The sequence below is a fragment of the Pimephales promelas genome, chromosome 9 (genome assembly GCF_988280905.1).
Source record: "Pimephales promelas chromosome 9, fPimPro1.hap1.1, whole genome shotgun sequence".
NCBI classification, from domain to species: domain Eukaryota; kingdom Metazoa; phylum Chordata; class Actinopteri; order Cypriniformes; family Leuciscidae; genus Pimephales; species Pimephales promelas.
The window spans coordinates 36,769,629-36,789,307 of record NC_142777.1 but is presented as its reverse complement, the minus strand read 5'-3'; the positions used below and the strand labels follow the sequence as shown (position 1 = coordinate 36,789,307).

Genomic DNA, 19,679 nt, shown 5'->3' with positions numbered 1-19,679 from the left:
GTAAGGGTCACAACCCTTTGTTAAACACAGATCTTATTTTTTGCGATTTTCCAAAAGTCTATGGGGAAGATGCATTGCTTTTCGACCCATATGCGCCGCTAGCTTCCGAGTTGTCCTACAAAGTGACGTCATCACGTCGGCAATCTATTCTACCCAAACGTATAATACACACGCACCCCACACCACTACTAAACCTACCCAACCAATCCATGCGTATCATATGCACGTAAAACTCATTTTAACGTATAAATTGAACGATTTAGTGTGATCGGGTTGAAATAACACGGGTTTGATTTGAACAATCTTCCACAGAAGAAAGTAGGCTAAGTCATTTAGGTGAGTAAATGATGGCAGAATTATAATTTTAGGGTTGAATTGTTCCATTAAAGACCAGAGTTTAAGAGTTTCAGATTCACACCGTTATAAATCATCACCATTGTGTCCTGAGAGACTCTCTTCGGATGAAAGCAGCAACTAAACGAGTCGAGCAGTCGTTAGTCCGGCTTCCAGCCAGCGGAGCCCATCATCTATCGACGTTTGTCTGACAGTTATTCTCCTGGAGTTACGCAAGACAGTGCCAGCAGAGATATAAATCAATCTGATATCTGTCTTAATCCGCATCCGATGCGGTAAAGCTGTGATGACAGACGCAGAGAGTCAGGTGCGACTCGATAAGAGAGAGACATAATGTGAAAGCAAGACAAATGAATGTGTGTCTGTCCTCAAGAGCCTTCCTGAGCTGCTCACGAACACTGAAGGAAACAAATGGCCATGACAGAAATATCCAACTGTGTTGAGGTAGATAGTTGAGGAGGGCAAAATGTCCCCTCAAAGATGGCAATACCAGAAATCCTTGTCCTTGAGGGGACATATTTTGGTCCCCATGAGGAAAACATCTTACTTCAAAAAAAAAAAAAAAAAGTAAAATTGCAGATATTTGTGTGTGATGGGTTTAGGGGAGTTAGTGTAAAGGGGAGAGAATATACAGTTTTTAATTGTAAACATCATCAAAGTCCTCATATAGACTAAGTCCCCATATAGTGAACCAGACATGAGCGAGTGTGTGTTGAGAGAGTTTTGATATCTTAAACACAAGCTAATGTTTATAGTGTTCACTGTTCATGATAGATGAAAGTTCATTTGACCTATTCAGTAATTCCCACAAGGGAAATCGCCATTTATTATGTTTACTGTGGCGAGCGGGACAAGACGTGAGTCATGTTTATAGTAGGCAATAGAAGCCTAGAGTTGTTGTTTAGTTAAGGAATGCACTCTGTTACCGGTAGGCGTGGCCTCCTAGGGCAGCGAAGCAAGTGCATTCTGGGAGTTGTTGTCTTTCATCCACATAAGCCAAAAATGACATTTTCTGGCTTTTCTCAATCCAAAAAGCTCCAAATTTAAAAATAATTTTACATTTCTTCTACATAAATGACCTGTTTTAAATACACATTCATTTTTCCAGAGGTGAAGCATTCCCTTTTAAAAAAAGAGAGCCTTTCAATTGTGTCCCTTCATGGCAATGATGGCACACGTGACCATACGAGGCCTGTTAATTCCACACACCGCTGAACAGTCAACTCTCAGCAACTTCTCTCCAGTGGTCCTGAAGCCTGGCATTAAAGTTAATGACACTGGAAGGATGAACAGAGTGAAATGACTCTTAATGTCTTAACCAGCTTGAGTTCATTACGATCCGTTCTGCTTTCACCTTTTAATGGGACTAATGGGACTCCACATGAACATGAATGCTCCTTTTATGACCAGCAGGGGGCGCGCAACAGTTATGACCAGCAGGGGGCGCGCTTCACTCACACATAAAACACGGTTTATGATTTCTCCAATCAACTACAGTTTTACAATTTTCAGACTTATTGATTTTAGTTGTATTGATTAGAACACATAATATAAAATGCAAAGTATCGGTAAACTGCACTAAATCATGCCGTGAGTAAGAAAATAAAGCCAAATAAATGATAAGCCAACTTGATTTGTAAATAAAATAAATAAATTCACAACTATCTAAAATAAATGAAAACATTTTTTTTTTTTTTGTGGAAATCTTGATGCATTTTTCAGGATTCTTTGATGAATGTTTGATGGATGTTCAAAAGAACAGAATTTATTTGAATCTTTTGTAACAATATAAATGCCTTTTCTGTCACTTTTGATTTACTGCATTCACTTTTCTGTTTAATTTAATCCTAATTTATTACATGCATGCTGAATAAAAGTAGGGCGGGGTAAACAAAATGTATGGCAATTATGTGGAGACTCAATATACACACCAACAATATTCTCAATAAACATGACACAATATACTGGACATAGAAAATAAAACAACAGTGAACTGACTTCTGCAAAATAACTATTCATATTGATGTTATCAGAGCTGAATTGGGAAGTTTCACCCATTGAATATTTCATTATTCGATTTTTGTTGTATAAATTACTATGCTATTATTGTTTAAAACAAGTCCTTCCTTTAAACAACCAGAACATTTTATAACATTTATAAAGAATTTGAATTCATATTTTCATGTTTGTCATGAGTGTAGCTGAGAGGTGTCAGCAGGCGTCAGTGTTTGTCTACCGGTGTGTGTTATGTGACTCAGGTGTGTATGTGCGCGTAATGGCTCCTCCCATCTGACCTGCCCAACACACACAGGAAGAGAGAGAGAGTGAGAGAGAGAGAGAGAGCGGAAAACTTCAGCTGATCTGCTCATGGCTGTTCTTTGAATCTGAAGTGTTTACCATGAAGCACAAGGACTTTATATCGACCGTCGGCGTTATTAATGACAGCTCTGTAGATTGACAGCTTAGGTTGATAGGTTTAGACACTTAACGCGTAGTTTGTTTATTTGAGACCGAGACACATTTGCGCCAAAACACGCGTACGGACTCGGGAGACCCGCGCGCTTTCACCAGGGCGCGTATTAAGTCTCGGAGGGTCCGAATAAAAGCAGTTATCCGGGATTCGGGATTCAGGGTTTAAACTTCCCTCCTTTTCCTTTGTGCCGGAGGACGAGCACAGGCCGGCGCGCGCGACAGCAACAGGCCGCGGGTTAAGAAGCGCTGAGAGGCACAGAGACAGCCTGTGTGTGTGTGTGAGAGGATCCAGCGCTGCTCTTTTCAGGAATATAAGCGATTTTTTAAGCACAACAATGGATCCAAACTCAGCATCAGCTGGCGCTCCCAAAAGTGGGAAAGACAAGGATAAGAAAAGCAAGAAGAACTACGAAGATGGAGACGGAAAGAAGAAGTTTGTAAGTGTTTTGTGTTATTGTGAGTTTACAATGTGAAGCATCCGGGTGTGTCTGAAAATGCTTGAATCTGGCTGTTTATTAAACTCTGAGGTGTTCAATATTCGTGTTAACCTTGAGGTGCTACATGTCGCAAATAAAAACCTAAGTTTGTGGAGTTTTGAGGTGTTGCAGCTCGAGCGCTAAGTTACTTCTCTTCTGATGAGGAAGTGTTTTGAAGAAGCGCTGTTCAGAAATATTGAGTTAGATGAGGGGTCTGTGCTGAGAGCTGTCACTTTTGACATATATTATTAAGAAAAGTATGTTTTTTTGGACCTGCACTGTTGTAATGCCATCAGAAGTTGGCTACCTTGGAGGTCCATGTAATATAAACCATGTGTGCCGCGACATGCACTGCTTTTACTGCGAAATGAGACGTTTGTTTAAGTGAAGTGCTTTACTGTTGCATTCTGACTGCAACAACGTTCAATTTCGACTTGTGACTTTGTTTCATATCAAAAGTTTTTGTTCAGTGTGTAAGATAGCATTTTGGTGCTGCATGCTGTCACTCGCAGATGTGCTTCACACAACAGATTCAGTAAGAGGAATTGTATTGCCTTTAGGTAAATAGTACCCCATAGCACAGACACTTTATGAAAGCTGTGGAACTGGATGAGCGCGAATGAGAGGGAATTCTGTGACGTCATAAAAGAGTTCTGTTGCGGGTTCTGGCCTGGGAGGGGAGTCGAGCGCGCCCCCGCGTGAAGTCGTAAGCCACGCCCACGAGCGTCTCTCTCGTTTAGAGTGGAATGCATGTTAATGATGCACAGTATAAACTGGAAAGTATGTTGTAATGTAGTTTCACTTTACTTTTGTAAATCATAATTATTACATTAAGTCATCACGAGATGAAGTCTATGAAATAATGATTTCAAATATGAAATTAATTGACAAAAAATTGACCTTAGTGACCTGGGGCCGGTTGCATAAACTGTATTGTTTTTCTATTTGACTGTTCATAACCGCTTTAAGTCAGTTACATTAAAATGGAGATTGGTCTAATTTGTTATTATAAGTAAGACTGGTTGACTAACTGCTAGTTGGTCAAACTAGTACTTAAAGGAGTAGTTCACTTTTTAAAAAAAACTTTTGTTGATTATTTACTCACCCCCATATCATCCAAGATGTCCATGTCTTTCTTTCTTTATTCGAAGGTTTTCGATGAAAACATTCCACGATTTTCTCCATATAATGGACTTCAATGGGGTCCAAACGGTTCAAGGTCCAAAAGACCGGTTGATCGGTCGGTCATTAAAATAAAATAAAAAAACAAAGTTTAAGTTTATAAGCACAAATGCTCGCCTTGCTCTGTTCTGTGTGACTCTCCTGTTCGAACTCAAAATGAACAAATCTTTTTTCGAGTCATTTGGTTCATTCAACGAACTAAATGAACGAATTGACTTGGAAAAAGATTCGTTCATTTTGATGAACAGGAGAGTCACACAGAACAGAGCAAGGTGAGCATTTGTGCTTATAAACTTAAACTTTGTTATTTATTTTTAAAATGGCCGATGGTTTCACTAGATAAGGCCCTTGTTCATCGTCTGGAGTCGTTTAAAGCCCTTTGAAACTCTCATTTGGACCCCATTGAAGTCCATTATAAGGAGAAAAATCCTGTAATGTTTTCATCAAAAACCTTCATTTCTTTTCGACTGAAGAAAGAAAGACTTGGACATCTTGGATGACATGGGGGTGAGTAAATTATCAGCAAAAGTTTATTTAAAAGTGAACAGTTTTAACATAATGGCTGTTTATGCAACTGGCACCTGAAAAATCAGTCTCAAAAAGTTTTAAACTTTTTATTTAATGATTAGCACATAGTATATGTCATACTTTTGGCTGTTTATGTCGTGGTCATGGGCTTCAAATACATTTATGTATACAAAAACTACGAATAAGCAAATGCAAGTTGTTCCTTGTAGTAATATTGTAGTTCAATCAACACCTGAATCCTTTTTACGTCATACATGCAGGTCAAAGTACAATCATGCATCTCTTTATATTACATGAGGAAACTAATTCTAGTGTTCATCAATCAGACAGCTTTATCACGGTCAAGTAGAGTGTGTTGTATTGTGGGAAGCCGTACGTGAAGCAGTGTTATGGTTGCACAAATGTATTGAGATATTAATGCAGAATAATACACACAAGCCCTCCTCGTTCTGAAGGCAATCTGATATTCATCATCAGACAGGGTTTCTTTCAATAGACTCCCAAACACACCTGGTGTGTTATAGTGAAACTAGACACTGATGGGGTGCAACCGTAAACCACGTGCTGCTGAAGCAGAACGCTTATTAGCATTTACCATGGCCATGGAAACAATAATTACTACCTAGATACCATAGTTAGTTAACCATTACCATTATACATAATATGAGTTCTCATTCAAGCTGTACGAGATGGCGCTGGTGGCTTTATTGTAATGGCAGCTCTAGCATGTGTGTTTGAGTTGAATTATTCCAGTTTTCTAGTTTAGTAATGGACGGCTGTTTTCTTAATCGTTCCCACATGGCTCGTCTCGTTTATTGGTACTTCTTTAGCATGGGACACATCATGTGACGTGTCGGATCCACCGAAGCTTACTTGGTTTACACGTAAATATGTCAGCCTAAATCTTGTTATCCTGAGAAAAGTGTTTCTCATCTTCATGCACACATTTGGTGTATATGGGAACAGGTCTGTTATTATGTTCCCAACTTTTATCTTTGATAGATTCAGTAGTAAACATAGTATACTGGAGACACATTACATTGTTCAAGACAAGTGACCCAATCCCTCCCATTTGGCACATATCAGATATGATCCATAAACTGAAAGCACATCGAATCCTATGTTCTCAGACCGGTTTCAGGCCTCATTCATATGTGGAAATGAATCTGATATGTGCATTTGCATTTGCCATGTAATCAGACAGATTATTGTATATTACCCTGTCGATGCGAGTCTTAAAGCGACAGTGGCGAATGATGTCAGCAACCACGATCACATGACTCTTTTCAATGCCCAGGCTGCAAAAAAGTGCTCTCATAATATAAAAGGCAAAGTATCGGTTCGAGCCAGACCGATATATCAGGCATTTTCCAAACTATCGGTATCGGCAGTTATAATGGCCGATAAATGAATATTTCAAAAATAAAATAAAAACGGACGAAACACGCTTGAACCATGTCATGAGTGCTGGAGTTGTATGGTTTGTCCACCAGAGGGCACTCTACACCGTCCCTGTCGGCAACACTCGTTGAGTTGGTCACGGGACATACATTGCTTGAATAACAATTAAAAGAACATCCGCATCAGTTCTTTTAACTTAAATTAGCATGACAAAATTTGTGACTATCGTGTCCAGTTTTGGTGCTGTTAAATAAGCCGATAGTAAAGCGGAATTAGCTAGTAATAGTTACGTTACGTTTACAGTGTAGTTGACTGACTGTCTTAATAGCGCGTGACAGTTATAGCAATGAGACGGATCATCTCTCCTCGGCCTGTTATATTGAAAATTTATGTTTTGCAATTATGACGTTATCCATTGCTTAATTATGGCTCATCATAGACTAGCTAACCACAAAGCTAGCTAATGCCACTATCATCCGTCTGTTTTGTTGTGTCAATAAAAGAAACAAGTTTTTTTTTTTAAATGCATTATTATATTATTTTAGTTAAAACTCAAAAATAACCACAAATAACTAATGTTAGGGAAATCTGTTAATGTTTTGTTGCGCGTTTCTGAAATAAAAAAAAATATCGGCCGATATATCGGATTTTAAAACCAACAAATATTTGTATCGATATCGGCCTTCAAAATCCTTTATCGGTCGGGCTCTAGTATTGGTAAACTGGACTAAATCATGCCGTGAGTAAGAAAATAAAGCCAAATAAATGATAAGCCAACTTGATGTTTAAATAAAACAAACTAACTAATTAACTAACTTTTGTGGAAACCTTGATGCAATTTTCAGGATTCTTTGATGAATGGGATGTTCAAAAGAACAGAATTTATTTGAATGTTTTATAACAATATAAATGCCTTTTCTGCACTTTTTACTTACTTTCATTCACTTTTTCAGTTTAATTGCATCCTGATTTTTTACATCCAGTCTTTTTCTCATGTTTTGATGACCTTTAAACATGGTGCGGAAAGCAAAAGCTTGTATTATTTCGTCTGAATCCATTGCAAATCACGCCGTTTTTACTTCCTTTTTGGCATAAGCTTTTCCTAGTCAGTACGTTCTGGCAAATGTATAGTTTAAATTAGGGCTGGGTATTGAGACAAATTTCACAATTCGATTCGATTTCGATTCACAAGCATTCAATTCGATTCGATTACGATTCGATTCAATATCGATTATTTTGGATATCAGTTACAATAAATGGCAATTTTTCTCAAGGGAATCAAATCTCTTAACTAATGATGTAAACTATCATCATTAGTTAAGATGTAAACGGAGACTATGTAGCCTACTAGGCTTCATTAGCCTATAATAGGAAGGTAATAATGAATGAATCACTTAAATTACACTTTTATTTATTTTTATAATAAGAAGATTATATGAAATATAAACATTTAAATGGTGGCTGTCATAAAAACTTGCCAGATTTATTAAAATATGCATTAAATATTAAAGAACATTAAGATTATAATGCATATGTAATATAGTGTATATATTTAGCAAAATGCTCCTCTCTAGAGTTATTTTTTCTATTTGACTAACGAGTTTATGTGGGTTTTCTGAGGTAAATATGACTATACATTGATTACAAGCTGTTTAACTGACGTCTTTCCACGGTTGAAACGCTGATTGAGCGAATCAATGTGACATGATACGGATTTGGATAAGTTGTACTCTATCTTTAACACACTTTCAGATGCTCATTCATGTTTATTTGGCGCTGTGACTGGTATTATTAAGCCGGAAGAGAGATCAGCGCTGCTGCTTCTCCAGAGCGATCTCACGCCACAGCGCCAAAACGCTATTTATGTTTTTGAATTTCTAAAGAAAATGGACGTAATTTGAAAATCGAGACTTTGTTTCATATCAACAGTAACAAAGGACAAAGATTATTGCGATTTTTTTGAATGCGCGCAGCCGCGATACAATGATCCATTCATTCAAATGAAACAGGATGACTAATCGATTCTTGAGCTTTAAGAATCGATATCGGTTCATAAAAATGAGAATCGATTAATATCGAGAAATCGATATTTATTACCCAGCCCTAGTTTAAATGCAGATATCGGACATGTAAATGGGTCGTACAAAAAATCGGTTGTAGTCAAATCGGAATTGGGCATCGAGACCTGCAGTGTAAAATCTTAAAATCTGTGTTGGATCCATTCATTATACATGCTTTTTGGTTATTAAATTAAATGATTAAATGATTAAAATACATATAAAATGTTAATGTGCGTAAATAAATGTTTTTCTGAAAGCTGAGTTTGTGTAACTGGAGGTGTTGTGTTGTGTGTAGAGTTTATGATTTAAAGGTTTGCACTGTTTGTTCATTTAGCTCTCGTGTGTTTGCTTCTGATCGAGGTCTTAAAGTCCAGAACTTCCATTTCCATCACAGCGGGGTCACGGTCAGACGCCGGCACAGAGGGTTCATATGAGAGTGTGTTCAACAGTTGTGCGCTTCGGGTCCAGCAGAGTGTCCTTGTCTCAGATCTGCCATCATACACTCCCTTCAGCGAGGATGTCAAACACACACACACCTGCCGCTGGTGTTTTTCCATAATGAGCGTATAAGGTCGTGTTTTTCGTTGTGACAGAAGTCATCATCACTGTGAGGGAGTGATGGGATCAGTGGCTGAATGTCCGCTTACATCTGTCCCCCGCTGAGAGACACACCGTGTCTCTGTTTGATGATGTCATTTCCTCTCCCCCTGCTGTGGCCTGCTTGTTATGCTTACAGATCATCCCAGAGATCATAAGCACTCAGTGAGGTGTGTCTAATGTCTAAAGCACCAAAAGTGCGAATGTAGGCAATGGCTGTGTTTGCTCAACAGGACATGTTTGGTGTTACACTCGCTCATCAGATCACAATACTAAAAATAGCTCAACGCCGTCAAAGACGAAGGCCCTTTCATGAATACTTTTATTCAAGGATGCATCAAAATTGGTCGAAAAAGTGACGGACGTTTAAAATGTTACAAAAGATTCTATTTTACATAAATGCTGTTCTTTTGTACTTAATTTCTACAAAAATATGAAGCGGCACACTGTTGTCAACATTCATATATAATCATAAATATTTATTGAGCAGCAAATCATCATATTATAATGATTTCTGAAGAATCATGTGACACTGAAGACAATATATTCACATTCACATAGATAAGTTATTTTAAATTGCAACAATATTTCACAATATGACAATTTTGCCTCGGTGAGCAGAAGAGACTTCTTAAAGGAGTTGTTCACTTTTAAAAATAAAAAAAAAATAAATGAAGGTTTTTGATGAAAACATTCCAGGATTTTTCTCCATATAATGGACTTCAATGGGGTCCAAACGGTTCAAGGTCCAAATGGGAGTTTCAGTGCAGCTTCAAAGGGCTTTACAGACGATGAATAAGGGTCTTATCTAGCGAAACGATCGCTCATATAAAAAATCAATAAAAAAGTTAAAGTTTTATAAGCACAAATGCTCGCCTTGCTCTGTTCTGTGATGCGCGTTCCTGTTCGAACTCGTTCATGAAAATGAACAAATCTTTTTTTGATTTTTATTTATTTTTTAAATGACCGATGGTTTCGCTAGATAAGACCTTTATTCATCGTCTAGTGTCGTTTAAAGCGCTTTGAAGCTGCACTGAAACTCTCATTTGGACCTTGAACTGTTTGGTCCCCATTGAAGTCCATTATATGGAGAAAATCCTGGAATGTTTTCATCAAAAACCTTCATTTCTTTTCGACTGAAGAAAGAAAGACATGGACATCTTGGATGATATGGGGGTGAGTAAATTATCAGCAAAAGTTTTTTTTAAAAAAAAGTGAACTACTCCTTTAATTAACAAACAGTTAGAAAATAATTTTTTTGGAAAAGTGTGAATTTGGTGGAAGATAGGATCACGATTCAAATATGAATGTAAATCTGAAAGTATAAAAGTATTGAGTTTATGTATATTGCATTTATGCATTTTTTGCCACTGTAAAGGATGTAATGCACTAATGCGTCTGTTCTTTCTCTTCACTGACGGATGTCCTCTGTAATGCTGCTCATCTTGATGGAGCTCATGGTTTGTTTGTCTGAAAACACAGATATGCATCTGCATGACAGCATCAGTCTCTGGTGTGGGGTGTGTTTGTGTCCCTCAGGTCAGTGTGTTGGGCAGGTGTCCCGCAGGTCAGTGTGTTGTGTTGGGCAGGTGTAGCTGAGTTTGCCCCCTCCGGACAGTCAGATGATCAGCACAAAGGTGCTAACGTTGGTGTTTTAGAGCCGTCTCATGCCGTGTGCATTTGAAAGGTCAGGTGGAAAACTGCATCACACACTCATGCACTGCTGCACACTGCTGTCAGACATGACAGGACTCACACCATCAGCTCTCGTGATGATTCATTCTCACAAACAACGCCAGAATTCAGATCTACTGCTAAATCTGTCCGTCTGTCTTTACATTTATTTCCATATGTATCAGAATTAGGGCTGTGCAAAGATTAATTATGATTAATCGCATCCAAAATAAAAGTTTGTGTTTACATAATATATGCGTGTGTGCTGTGTATAATTATTTTGTATATATAAATACACTCATGCATGTATATATTTAAGAAAAGGTGTTATTCATATATAAAATATTTATATTTATATATATAATATATATATATATATATATATATATATATATATATATATACATACACACACTCTACTGGTCAAAAGTTTTAGTTCGGTAAGATTTTTTTGTGTTTTTAAAAGAAGTCTCTTCTGCTCACCAAGGCTGCAATTATTTGATAAAAAATACAAAAAAATAGTAATATTGTGAAATATTATTAAAATTTAAAACTGCGTTTTTCTATGTGAATATATAGTGAAGTGTAATTTTTTCCTGTGATCAAAGCTGAATTTACAGCACCATTACTCCAGTCTTCAGTGTCACATGATCCTACAGAAATATGACGCTCAAGAAAAATGTATGATTATTATCCATGTTGAAAACAGTTTTTTACATTTTGATTTCAGGATTCTTTGATGAATAGAAAGTTCAAAAGAACAGAATTGATCTGAAATGGAAAGCTTTTGTAACATTAATCACTACCATTCAAAAGTTTGGGGTCAGTAAGAATTTATTTTTTATTTTTGGGGGAAAGAAATTAGAAAATACTTTGATTCATCAAGGATGAGTTAAATTGATCAAAAGTTACAATAAAGACATTTATAATGTTAGAAAAGATTATATTTGAAATAAATGCTGATCTTTTGATCTTTTTTCTATTCATCAGAGAATTTTGGGGGGAAAATGTTACACGACTGTTTTTAACATTGAAAATAATAATTTATGTTTTTTGAGCATAAAATCAGCATATTAGAATGATTTCTGAAGGATCGTGTGACACTGAAAACTGATGTGTAATCAGCAACAGTAATGATGTTGAAAATTCTATTAAAAATAAAAATATATTAAAATACAAAACAGTCATTTTAAATTGTCATAATATTTCACAATATTACTGTTTGTCATTTTTTCATCAAATAAAGCAGCCTTGGTGAGCAGAAGAGACTTCATTTAAAAACATAAAAAATCTTTCTGATCTAAAACTTTTGACGGGTAGTGTATATATATCAGTATTTACGTGCAATAATACAATAAAACACAATATCAAAATTCATCTCAGAACTCAGATGGCCAAAATCGCACTGTGTGAACCCGGCTTTAAGAGACTCTCACACAGACTCGATTAACACTTCACTCACTGCCTACACTTTTGATCACAATCACAAACCAGTTTGATAAACTCGTCCGTCACACTGATTGACAGAAGCTAAATCCCGTCTGTCCGGATGACGGAGGAAAGACGTTTTCTTAAAGTTGATCCGAGAGCTGGTTCTGGTTCGTATTCTCTATCCGACCGACGTCCGGGAAGACATGAATGAGCCTTCAACCCATATGCCAGAGGAAAGGGAGAATAATAACACTTATTCTTTCAAGAAGAATCAGCATTTGTGCCTCTTGATAATCAGATTACATTCTCAGACGCCCCATGATGTAATTCAGATGCTGTCCGGGAAACGCCTCCTCATAAAACAACAGTGTGTTTCACAGAAGCGTGTGTTTTTGGGCCCTTTACTATGAAAAGAGAACTTTTCTTAGCCATTTGCTTTGTTAAAGGGATAGTTCACTTTGAAAATAATGTTTGAAATGTTTTATCTTACCTCAAGGGCATCCAAGATGTAGGTGTCTTTGTTTCCGCTTCGGTCTGCGCAAGCGCCGGAAGTGATCTCTCTCTCTTGCTTGTGTACGTCACTCATTGTTTACACAGAGATTTCGGAAGTGTTACATTCACTGCGAAGATCTAAACATAGATTTAGATTTACAGGAAATCGCAATGGAAGATGATTGATTTGTTGTTTTTTTTCGCAACCTCGCGACAGATCACTTCCAGCACTTGCGCAGACCCTCAGATCACTTGGACGTGGCTGTGATTACAAGAGGTAAAAACGATATAAATACTGTTCGTTTTCTCACACAAACCGTTCATTTCGTGTCTTAGGCCATCAATGTGTACTTGCGTTTACGAATCATTAAATCACGTTTAATTTGGACTTCTCTTCGTCTTTTCGGCTCCTGGGAATTTGTTCAAAATTGGTGGGACAGTCAGTTGAGAAGGCGTTTATTGAAAGTAATGAAGTACATACTGTACTAGTGTTGTCAAAAAACTCGGTACTTCGGTACCAAGTCGGTACTAAAAAAAAAATTTTTTACGGTACCAGCTTTTCTAGGTACCGAATACCAGGTTAATCCAGTTCTAGACGCGCTGTCTGAAAGGTGCACAGTTGCGTCCTCTTCTTAACGCTGATATGGCTCTCTCTCTCTGAATCCACTTGTTGACACGAAAGGAGGAAAGAGCCACATATGGAAATATTTTGGATTAGGCTAATGTCACGTTGCCATAAGAGGCCGATTACATGCAAATTCGCAATTTCAAATATAGGCGCGAGGCAAGCGCGCTCATAATAAAAACTCAGATGCCGCGTGAGAGCAAGCGCTTTGGAAAGAATAAGCACGCGCAAAAATATAATAATAAAAAAAAAAAACACGCGCGATATGTGAACGGCCTCTAAAGTGCTTTCGGGGTAGTTTTACGAGTACATGAGCACAGTAGTATCCAACCGACACCAGAGTACTGGTATTAGTATCGACGCATCCTTATGTCATTTAATGTCAGTGCCAGTTCTAGGCGTATTCTTGCCTTTATAACTCAGCAGGTTTAAAAAGCCTTTTCAAAATTAAATATGAATGCAGTTTTAGATTAAATAAAAGTACAGTCAAATCAAATAAAACATGTTTTTTCTCCTGTAGCCTATAGTTTGGTAATGCTACAATAAGATACCATTTATCAACATTAGCTACTTCACAATCACATCAACACATTGAGTGAACAATATATTTTTACAACATTAATTAATGTTTGTAAATGTTATTTAATAGAAACACTTGATTGTTCATGTTTGTTCACTTCATTCATTGTGCATTAAATAAATGTTAATGGATTAGAACTTTACAAACAACTTTAAAAATGTGTTATTGTTTATTTTAGGTCATTTTATCTAATTTTTTTCTAAAGTGTTTATAATACAAATGTACAGTTTCCATACTTGTAACCGTGATAAACACTTAAATATATGTAAATTTAAACTAAGCTTTGGTACCGAAATTGGTACCGAGAACCGTGAATTTTTACTGGTATTGGTACCGAATACTGAAATTTTGGTACAGTGACAACACTATACTGTACGATTGGCTCATAAGATCACCCAAGATTATTCCCATGTGCTGAATCAGGAGCATCAACTCCTGCCCTCTGGGAGACGCTATAGGGTCCCAGAGTTCAGGAAGAACAAATACAAACACTCATTTGTTCCTCTGTCAATATCGATGCTGAATCAACGCATGAAGGGAAAGAAGTGATAGTTTTCCCCCCACTTGTATTTTAATATGTGTATATATTTATAGCTATTGAAGAACACTCTTGCAGGGCGGAGTACCCATAATATTATTTAACTACCTTTGTATACTTTTTATTGATGACTGTATGTTTTTGTTTTTAGTTTGTGTGTGTTATAGTTGTTGGAGCTTGTATTGCAAGACAAATTTCCGTGTACACGGATAATAAAGTACTATCTTATCTTATCTTATCTTATCTAAAAATATCAAAATTGAAACTACTGCGGAAACAAAGACACCTACATCTTGGATGCCCTTGAGGTAAGATAAAACATACCAAAAATTAATTTCAAAGTGAACTATCCCTTTAAGACAAGACATTGCTCAATTCTCATATTTAGTTATTTGACAGGAAGTGCAGCTGAGGTGACTCATAAGATTCTTCGCTATGGGAAACGGAAGGAAAGAAATGAACTGAAAGTAGCTAATGTTGTAATAGTATAAATATTTTATAATATTTGTGCTGGAATTGACCTCGAGGTCATCACAGAACAGTTATTGTGTTTTGGTTGATTCTTTAATGATGATCTTTCAGTGTTGGCAGCTGTACATTTCCCATCTATACACTCTAAAAATGCTGACTTTGGGTCAAACATGGACAAAACTAAACGTTGGGTTAAAAATCGTATTAACCCAATGGCTGGGTTTGTCCATATTTGACTCAAAGTTGGGTTAAAACAACCCAGCAATTTTAAAAGTATAGTGAAGATACCTCTTATATAAGTGTGTTTATGAAAGAATATCTTCTGCTATTCATTTATTCAATCAAACATACAGTAAAAACTGTAATATTGTGAAATATGTTAGTGTCACGTGATCTTTCAAAACGTTTCTGATTATTATCAGTGTTGAAAACCATTGTGCTGCTGAATTTTGGTGGAAAATGTGATACTTGAAAGGTCAAAAGAAAGGCATTTATTTGTAATTGAATTTTAACATCATAAATAATATATACTGTTAGTTTTGATCAGTTGAATGCGTCTGTTTGTTCAGCTTGCTGACAGTCCGAGCGCCTGCTGACTCAGTCGCGTGTGTGTGTGTGTGTGTGTGATCGTGTGTTTTCTTAGAAATGTTGTTTCGGTTGTAACGGCAGGAAGTCAGGGTTTACACTCTTGCTCTTACTCTGTGTTTTACTGTCAGGTTGTGGGATAAATGTGATCAGGATTTGTTGATTTAAACAAATGTAGATCTATAAAACCCTGTGCTCATTGAGTTCCAGACGTTGTGATTGGATAATGAGAAACTGCTTCAGCCAATCACAGGCTGTTCCACTGACAGATGTTTTGCATATAAACTGAAATGATGTAATCCACTATTACTGTGGTTATGATGACCATCTGTGCAGATGGCCTGAATTTTGCTTGGGAAAATGGGGGAAATTCCCACTTTTGGGGGGATTTTTAACTTGTGGGGGGCTTTATCCTTTTTGTCTTCCTGCAATGAAATTCAGGCTCTGTTAAAGGCAAATATTATGACCGTCTATCAGTGTACAGGGATCTGAACTCCACCTCATTGTGAATGTTAACTCCATGTGACTGTTCAAGGTTGTCAGGTTTGGTTCAGATATGAATCAAATGTCTGTGTAAGGAGTGTGATGATGGTCAGTTATGCGTGACCAGTGTCTCTGAGCTGAACATATAAAGCTAAACCTATAAAGCCTATAAATCACGTTTGAATCCCTGCTTAATATGGGATCAAGATAATTTTTAGTTGTTTTGTCTTATTTTAATATATTTATAGTTGATTTGGAGTCCTCGGTGAGGTTTGCTGAGACTCTAGTGTTCACTGGACCCCTGTGGAGAATCAGTCAGATGATGATTGTATGAATCGAGTGATGTGCAGAGGTTTCTGTGAGGATTGATTTATGGACTGGATTAGGAGATTAAAAAATATTAACCTGATAGAAAAACAATGGAAGTCTATGAGATGAGCTCACTATAGTGTGTGTGTGTGTGTGGTCAGTGGAATGTGCTTTGTTCAAGCTGAATGGATTAAGTCAGTCAGCCAAAGTTGTGTGTGTGTGTGTGAGAGAGGACTGAGATAGTTTTTAAATAGGTTGTGAGTCACTGGATTAGATTCTGAGGTGCAGACGCAGGTGCACAGATACGTGTGTGTGTGTGTGTGTGGTTAGTCAGTCACGCAGTTTATCAATGAAATGTCTCCTGTTTATAATGTCACACGTGAAGTACCGTCAAACCGCAGTGAAGTGGCAAAGTGTCGTGCTGTCATTTATTTTTTTATCTCAACATTAGTCTTCAGTGAGGGTTTACGAGCCTACAATATTGACCCCATAATTATTGAATTATGGCACACCCTCCTTTTAAATAATAATAAAAAAAAAATCTGTACTTTTCATTATCTTATGTGACTCTGGATCACAAAACCGGTCACAAGTCGCACGGGTTTATTTGTGGCAATAGCCAACAATACATTGCACGGGTCAAAATGATGGGTCATTAAAATAAATGTGTTTTATATTTATGCTTGGAAATTTATTTGTGGGAGTGAATGCAGCACAATCACGAACACAAATGAACAACTTTAAAGGTGATTTTTCTCAATGTTTTGATTTTTTTTTTTTTTTACCCTCAGATTTTAGATATAATTGATATATTAGATATATTGTCTCTCGGCTGAATATTGTCCTATCCTAACAAACTACATCAATGGAAAGCTTATTTATTCAGCTTTCATGTGGTGTTTAAATCTCAATTTTAAAAAAAATTGACCCCGTGTGACTGGTTTTGTGTTCTAGTCACCCACTCTAAACAATGCTGGGTTATTTTAACCCAAATTTGGGTCAAATATGGACAAACCCAAATGTTGGATTAAAAATGTAATTTTAAATTTTAACCCAACTTTCAACTGTATATTTTTTTTAATCACATTTTTTAACCCAACATTTGGGTTTGTCCATATTTGACCCAAATTTGGGTTAAAATAACCCAGCATTTTTAGAGTGTATTATAAACATTTCTGCATCGCTATAATATTTAAAAGATTGACACATCTCAGTGACTGTGACGACAGTGAAACTCCCTTTGACCTGCAGTCTCTCATTAACAGACAGATTAATCTGTCTAATCTCTGTCTCTCTCACACACTGACACACACACACACACACACACACACAGGTGTATTAGGTGGAGTGTGTGAACGTTTGTGATTTAATCCCAAAAACTTGTTTTGATGTTTGGTGTGTCTGAGAAGTTTTATTTGTGCTTGACTCACTGAATGTTAATCAAACTCTCATTAATGGAGCCGAGTGTGACGACGTTTGTGCCATACACACACACACACACACACACACACACACACACACACACACACACACACACAGACTGTTTGAATGGCTTTCTTTGTGAGTTTTAACCCAGTAGATTCTCTGTCTGGATGGATGTCAGATGCACTCAGGCTTGCAAACACAGGCGGAATATTAAGTGTGTGTGTGTGTGTGTGTGTGTTAGTGCTGGTAAAACTAGTTTCAATCTGCAGTTTAACAGTAGATCGAAACTAGTAAATCTGCAGTTCAACCTACACTTTTAAACAGGCGGTGCAACTTCAGTTTCTTGTGTTGTTATATGAAAACAGTTTTTAAACGTGTCATTAAGAGGACGAACCATGTCATTAAACTGTACGATAAAAGCTTCGACAATTATCGTGATATGAAAATTTGATGACTATTTTTATTTTTGCGTGAGCCAAAAATACCTTTAACAAAACTCACCTTTAACAAAGTGATGCGTTTTAGTTCATTGTGAAGTTTGAATTGAAAATGCTTGAATTAACACAATACTTCTCTGCAAAAATGAACAAAATGACTGTTTTGTGACTGTTAATGACTTAAACATTTTTGCCTCAGATTATTTATATGCTCTCCTATTTAACATAAAAGCATTGTATTGGTTTTTACTGGAAAAATATATTATTTAAACTAGCTGAGATACTGTGATGGTAATTGATAAGTCAATTTAATAGTACTGGCACTGCTCAAGTCTGGTGTGAGCATGAGTAACAACACTTCTCAGTGTGAGGTGAACAAACACAGTGTGTGTGTGACTTTGTGGGACCATTGATGTATTGAAGTATAATATTTCTACACCAAACCGTCATTCAAATAAGCGCACACACACACACACACACACACACACACACACACGTCTGTTTGCTTTTGCAGAAGCTCAGAGAACGCCCAGGGTCAATATTGTGAGAAACTTTTGCATTTTCTGCAGAAAATGTGAATGCTGATTTATAAAAGTCCCTTTGTTTTCACGACATGAGCTCTTTCTCTCCCTTTTGGATAATGGTTGGTCATTATGTGGTCGTTATTGAATTATTCGCCTCTGACATCACTTCCTGTTTCTGTCACTGTCAGCGGAGGGAATTTTCTCTCAGTTTATCCTTATCAACACGATCAAACTCATGTCCTCATGTTTTATTGCTATCCTCTAAAGATGTTCATGATCCCTTTGAACTATGGTTATTATTATATTTAACTATTAAGTAAAAAGTAAAAAAGTTTGTTATTTCAAATAAACGTTAAATTAAAAGAATGTTAATAAACTTAAACTAGTTTAACTTATTGTTCTAAAATAACTAAAACTGAAATAAAATGAATAAAAAAATTAGATGTATTAAAAATGACAAACACAAAACCTTACTACTAATAATATATATATATATATATATATATATATATATATCAACTATATATATTAAAGTTATTTCAAATACTCGACTGATTTTGATTAAAAACCGCTAGCATTTTAGCCTTTTAACTTCAATAAAAGCTTTTAGCATTTTAGCCTTAGCAATGGTTGTTGTATCCACAGCGTCTGTTGTCCTGGTAACCTCGTTAACCGCCCTTAAACAGGGTTGCTGGGTATCGTGGTGTTGATAGGAAGTGTTTGTTTAGTTGTGGAGAAACTGTTTGTGTTATTGTCTGAATGAAAGGTCTTCAGTGAGGTCCTGTTACTCTGTGAGGGTCAGTCCATTGTGTGTGTGTGTGTGTGTGTGTGTGTAACAGGAGCTTATTCATGCGTGTAACTGTTCCTCTGCATCCAGCCAAGCGTTATCACTGAAAGCATGTTACCACCGCGAGCAGAGCGCACTCGGAGGAAGCAGGCGAGCTTAGCTTAAAGGACTTCCTGTTGACATGTAGTCTCACACACACACACACACTGTTAATGTACTGTACAGTTATTCTGAATGTGTCTGTCAGA

At 36.8% G+C, this 19,679-nt stretch overlaps 1 protein-coding gene across 2 annotated transcripts in view; it reads left to right on the top strand.

Annotated features, from left to right (window-relative positions):
* The first annotated feature begins 2,667 nt into the window (after window positions 1–2,667).
* diaph1 (diaphanous related formin 1) overlaps window positions 2,668–19,679 on the top strand; it is a 126,222-nt gene continuing 109,210 nt past the window's right edge. For both annotated transcript variants that reach the window (XM_089135103.1, XM_089135102.1), the window contains exon 1: window positions 2,668–3,263. In XM_089135103.1, coding sequence (XP_088991229.1) covers window positions 3,162–3,263 — 102 coding nt within the window. In that variant the 5' untranslated portion in view covers window positions 2,668–3,161. The remainder of the gene's footprint in view (window positions 3,264–19,679) is intronic.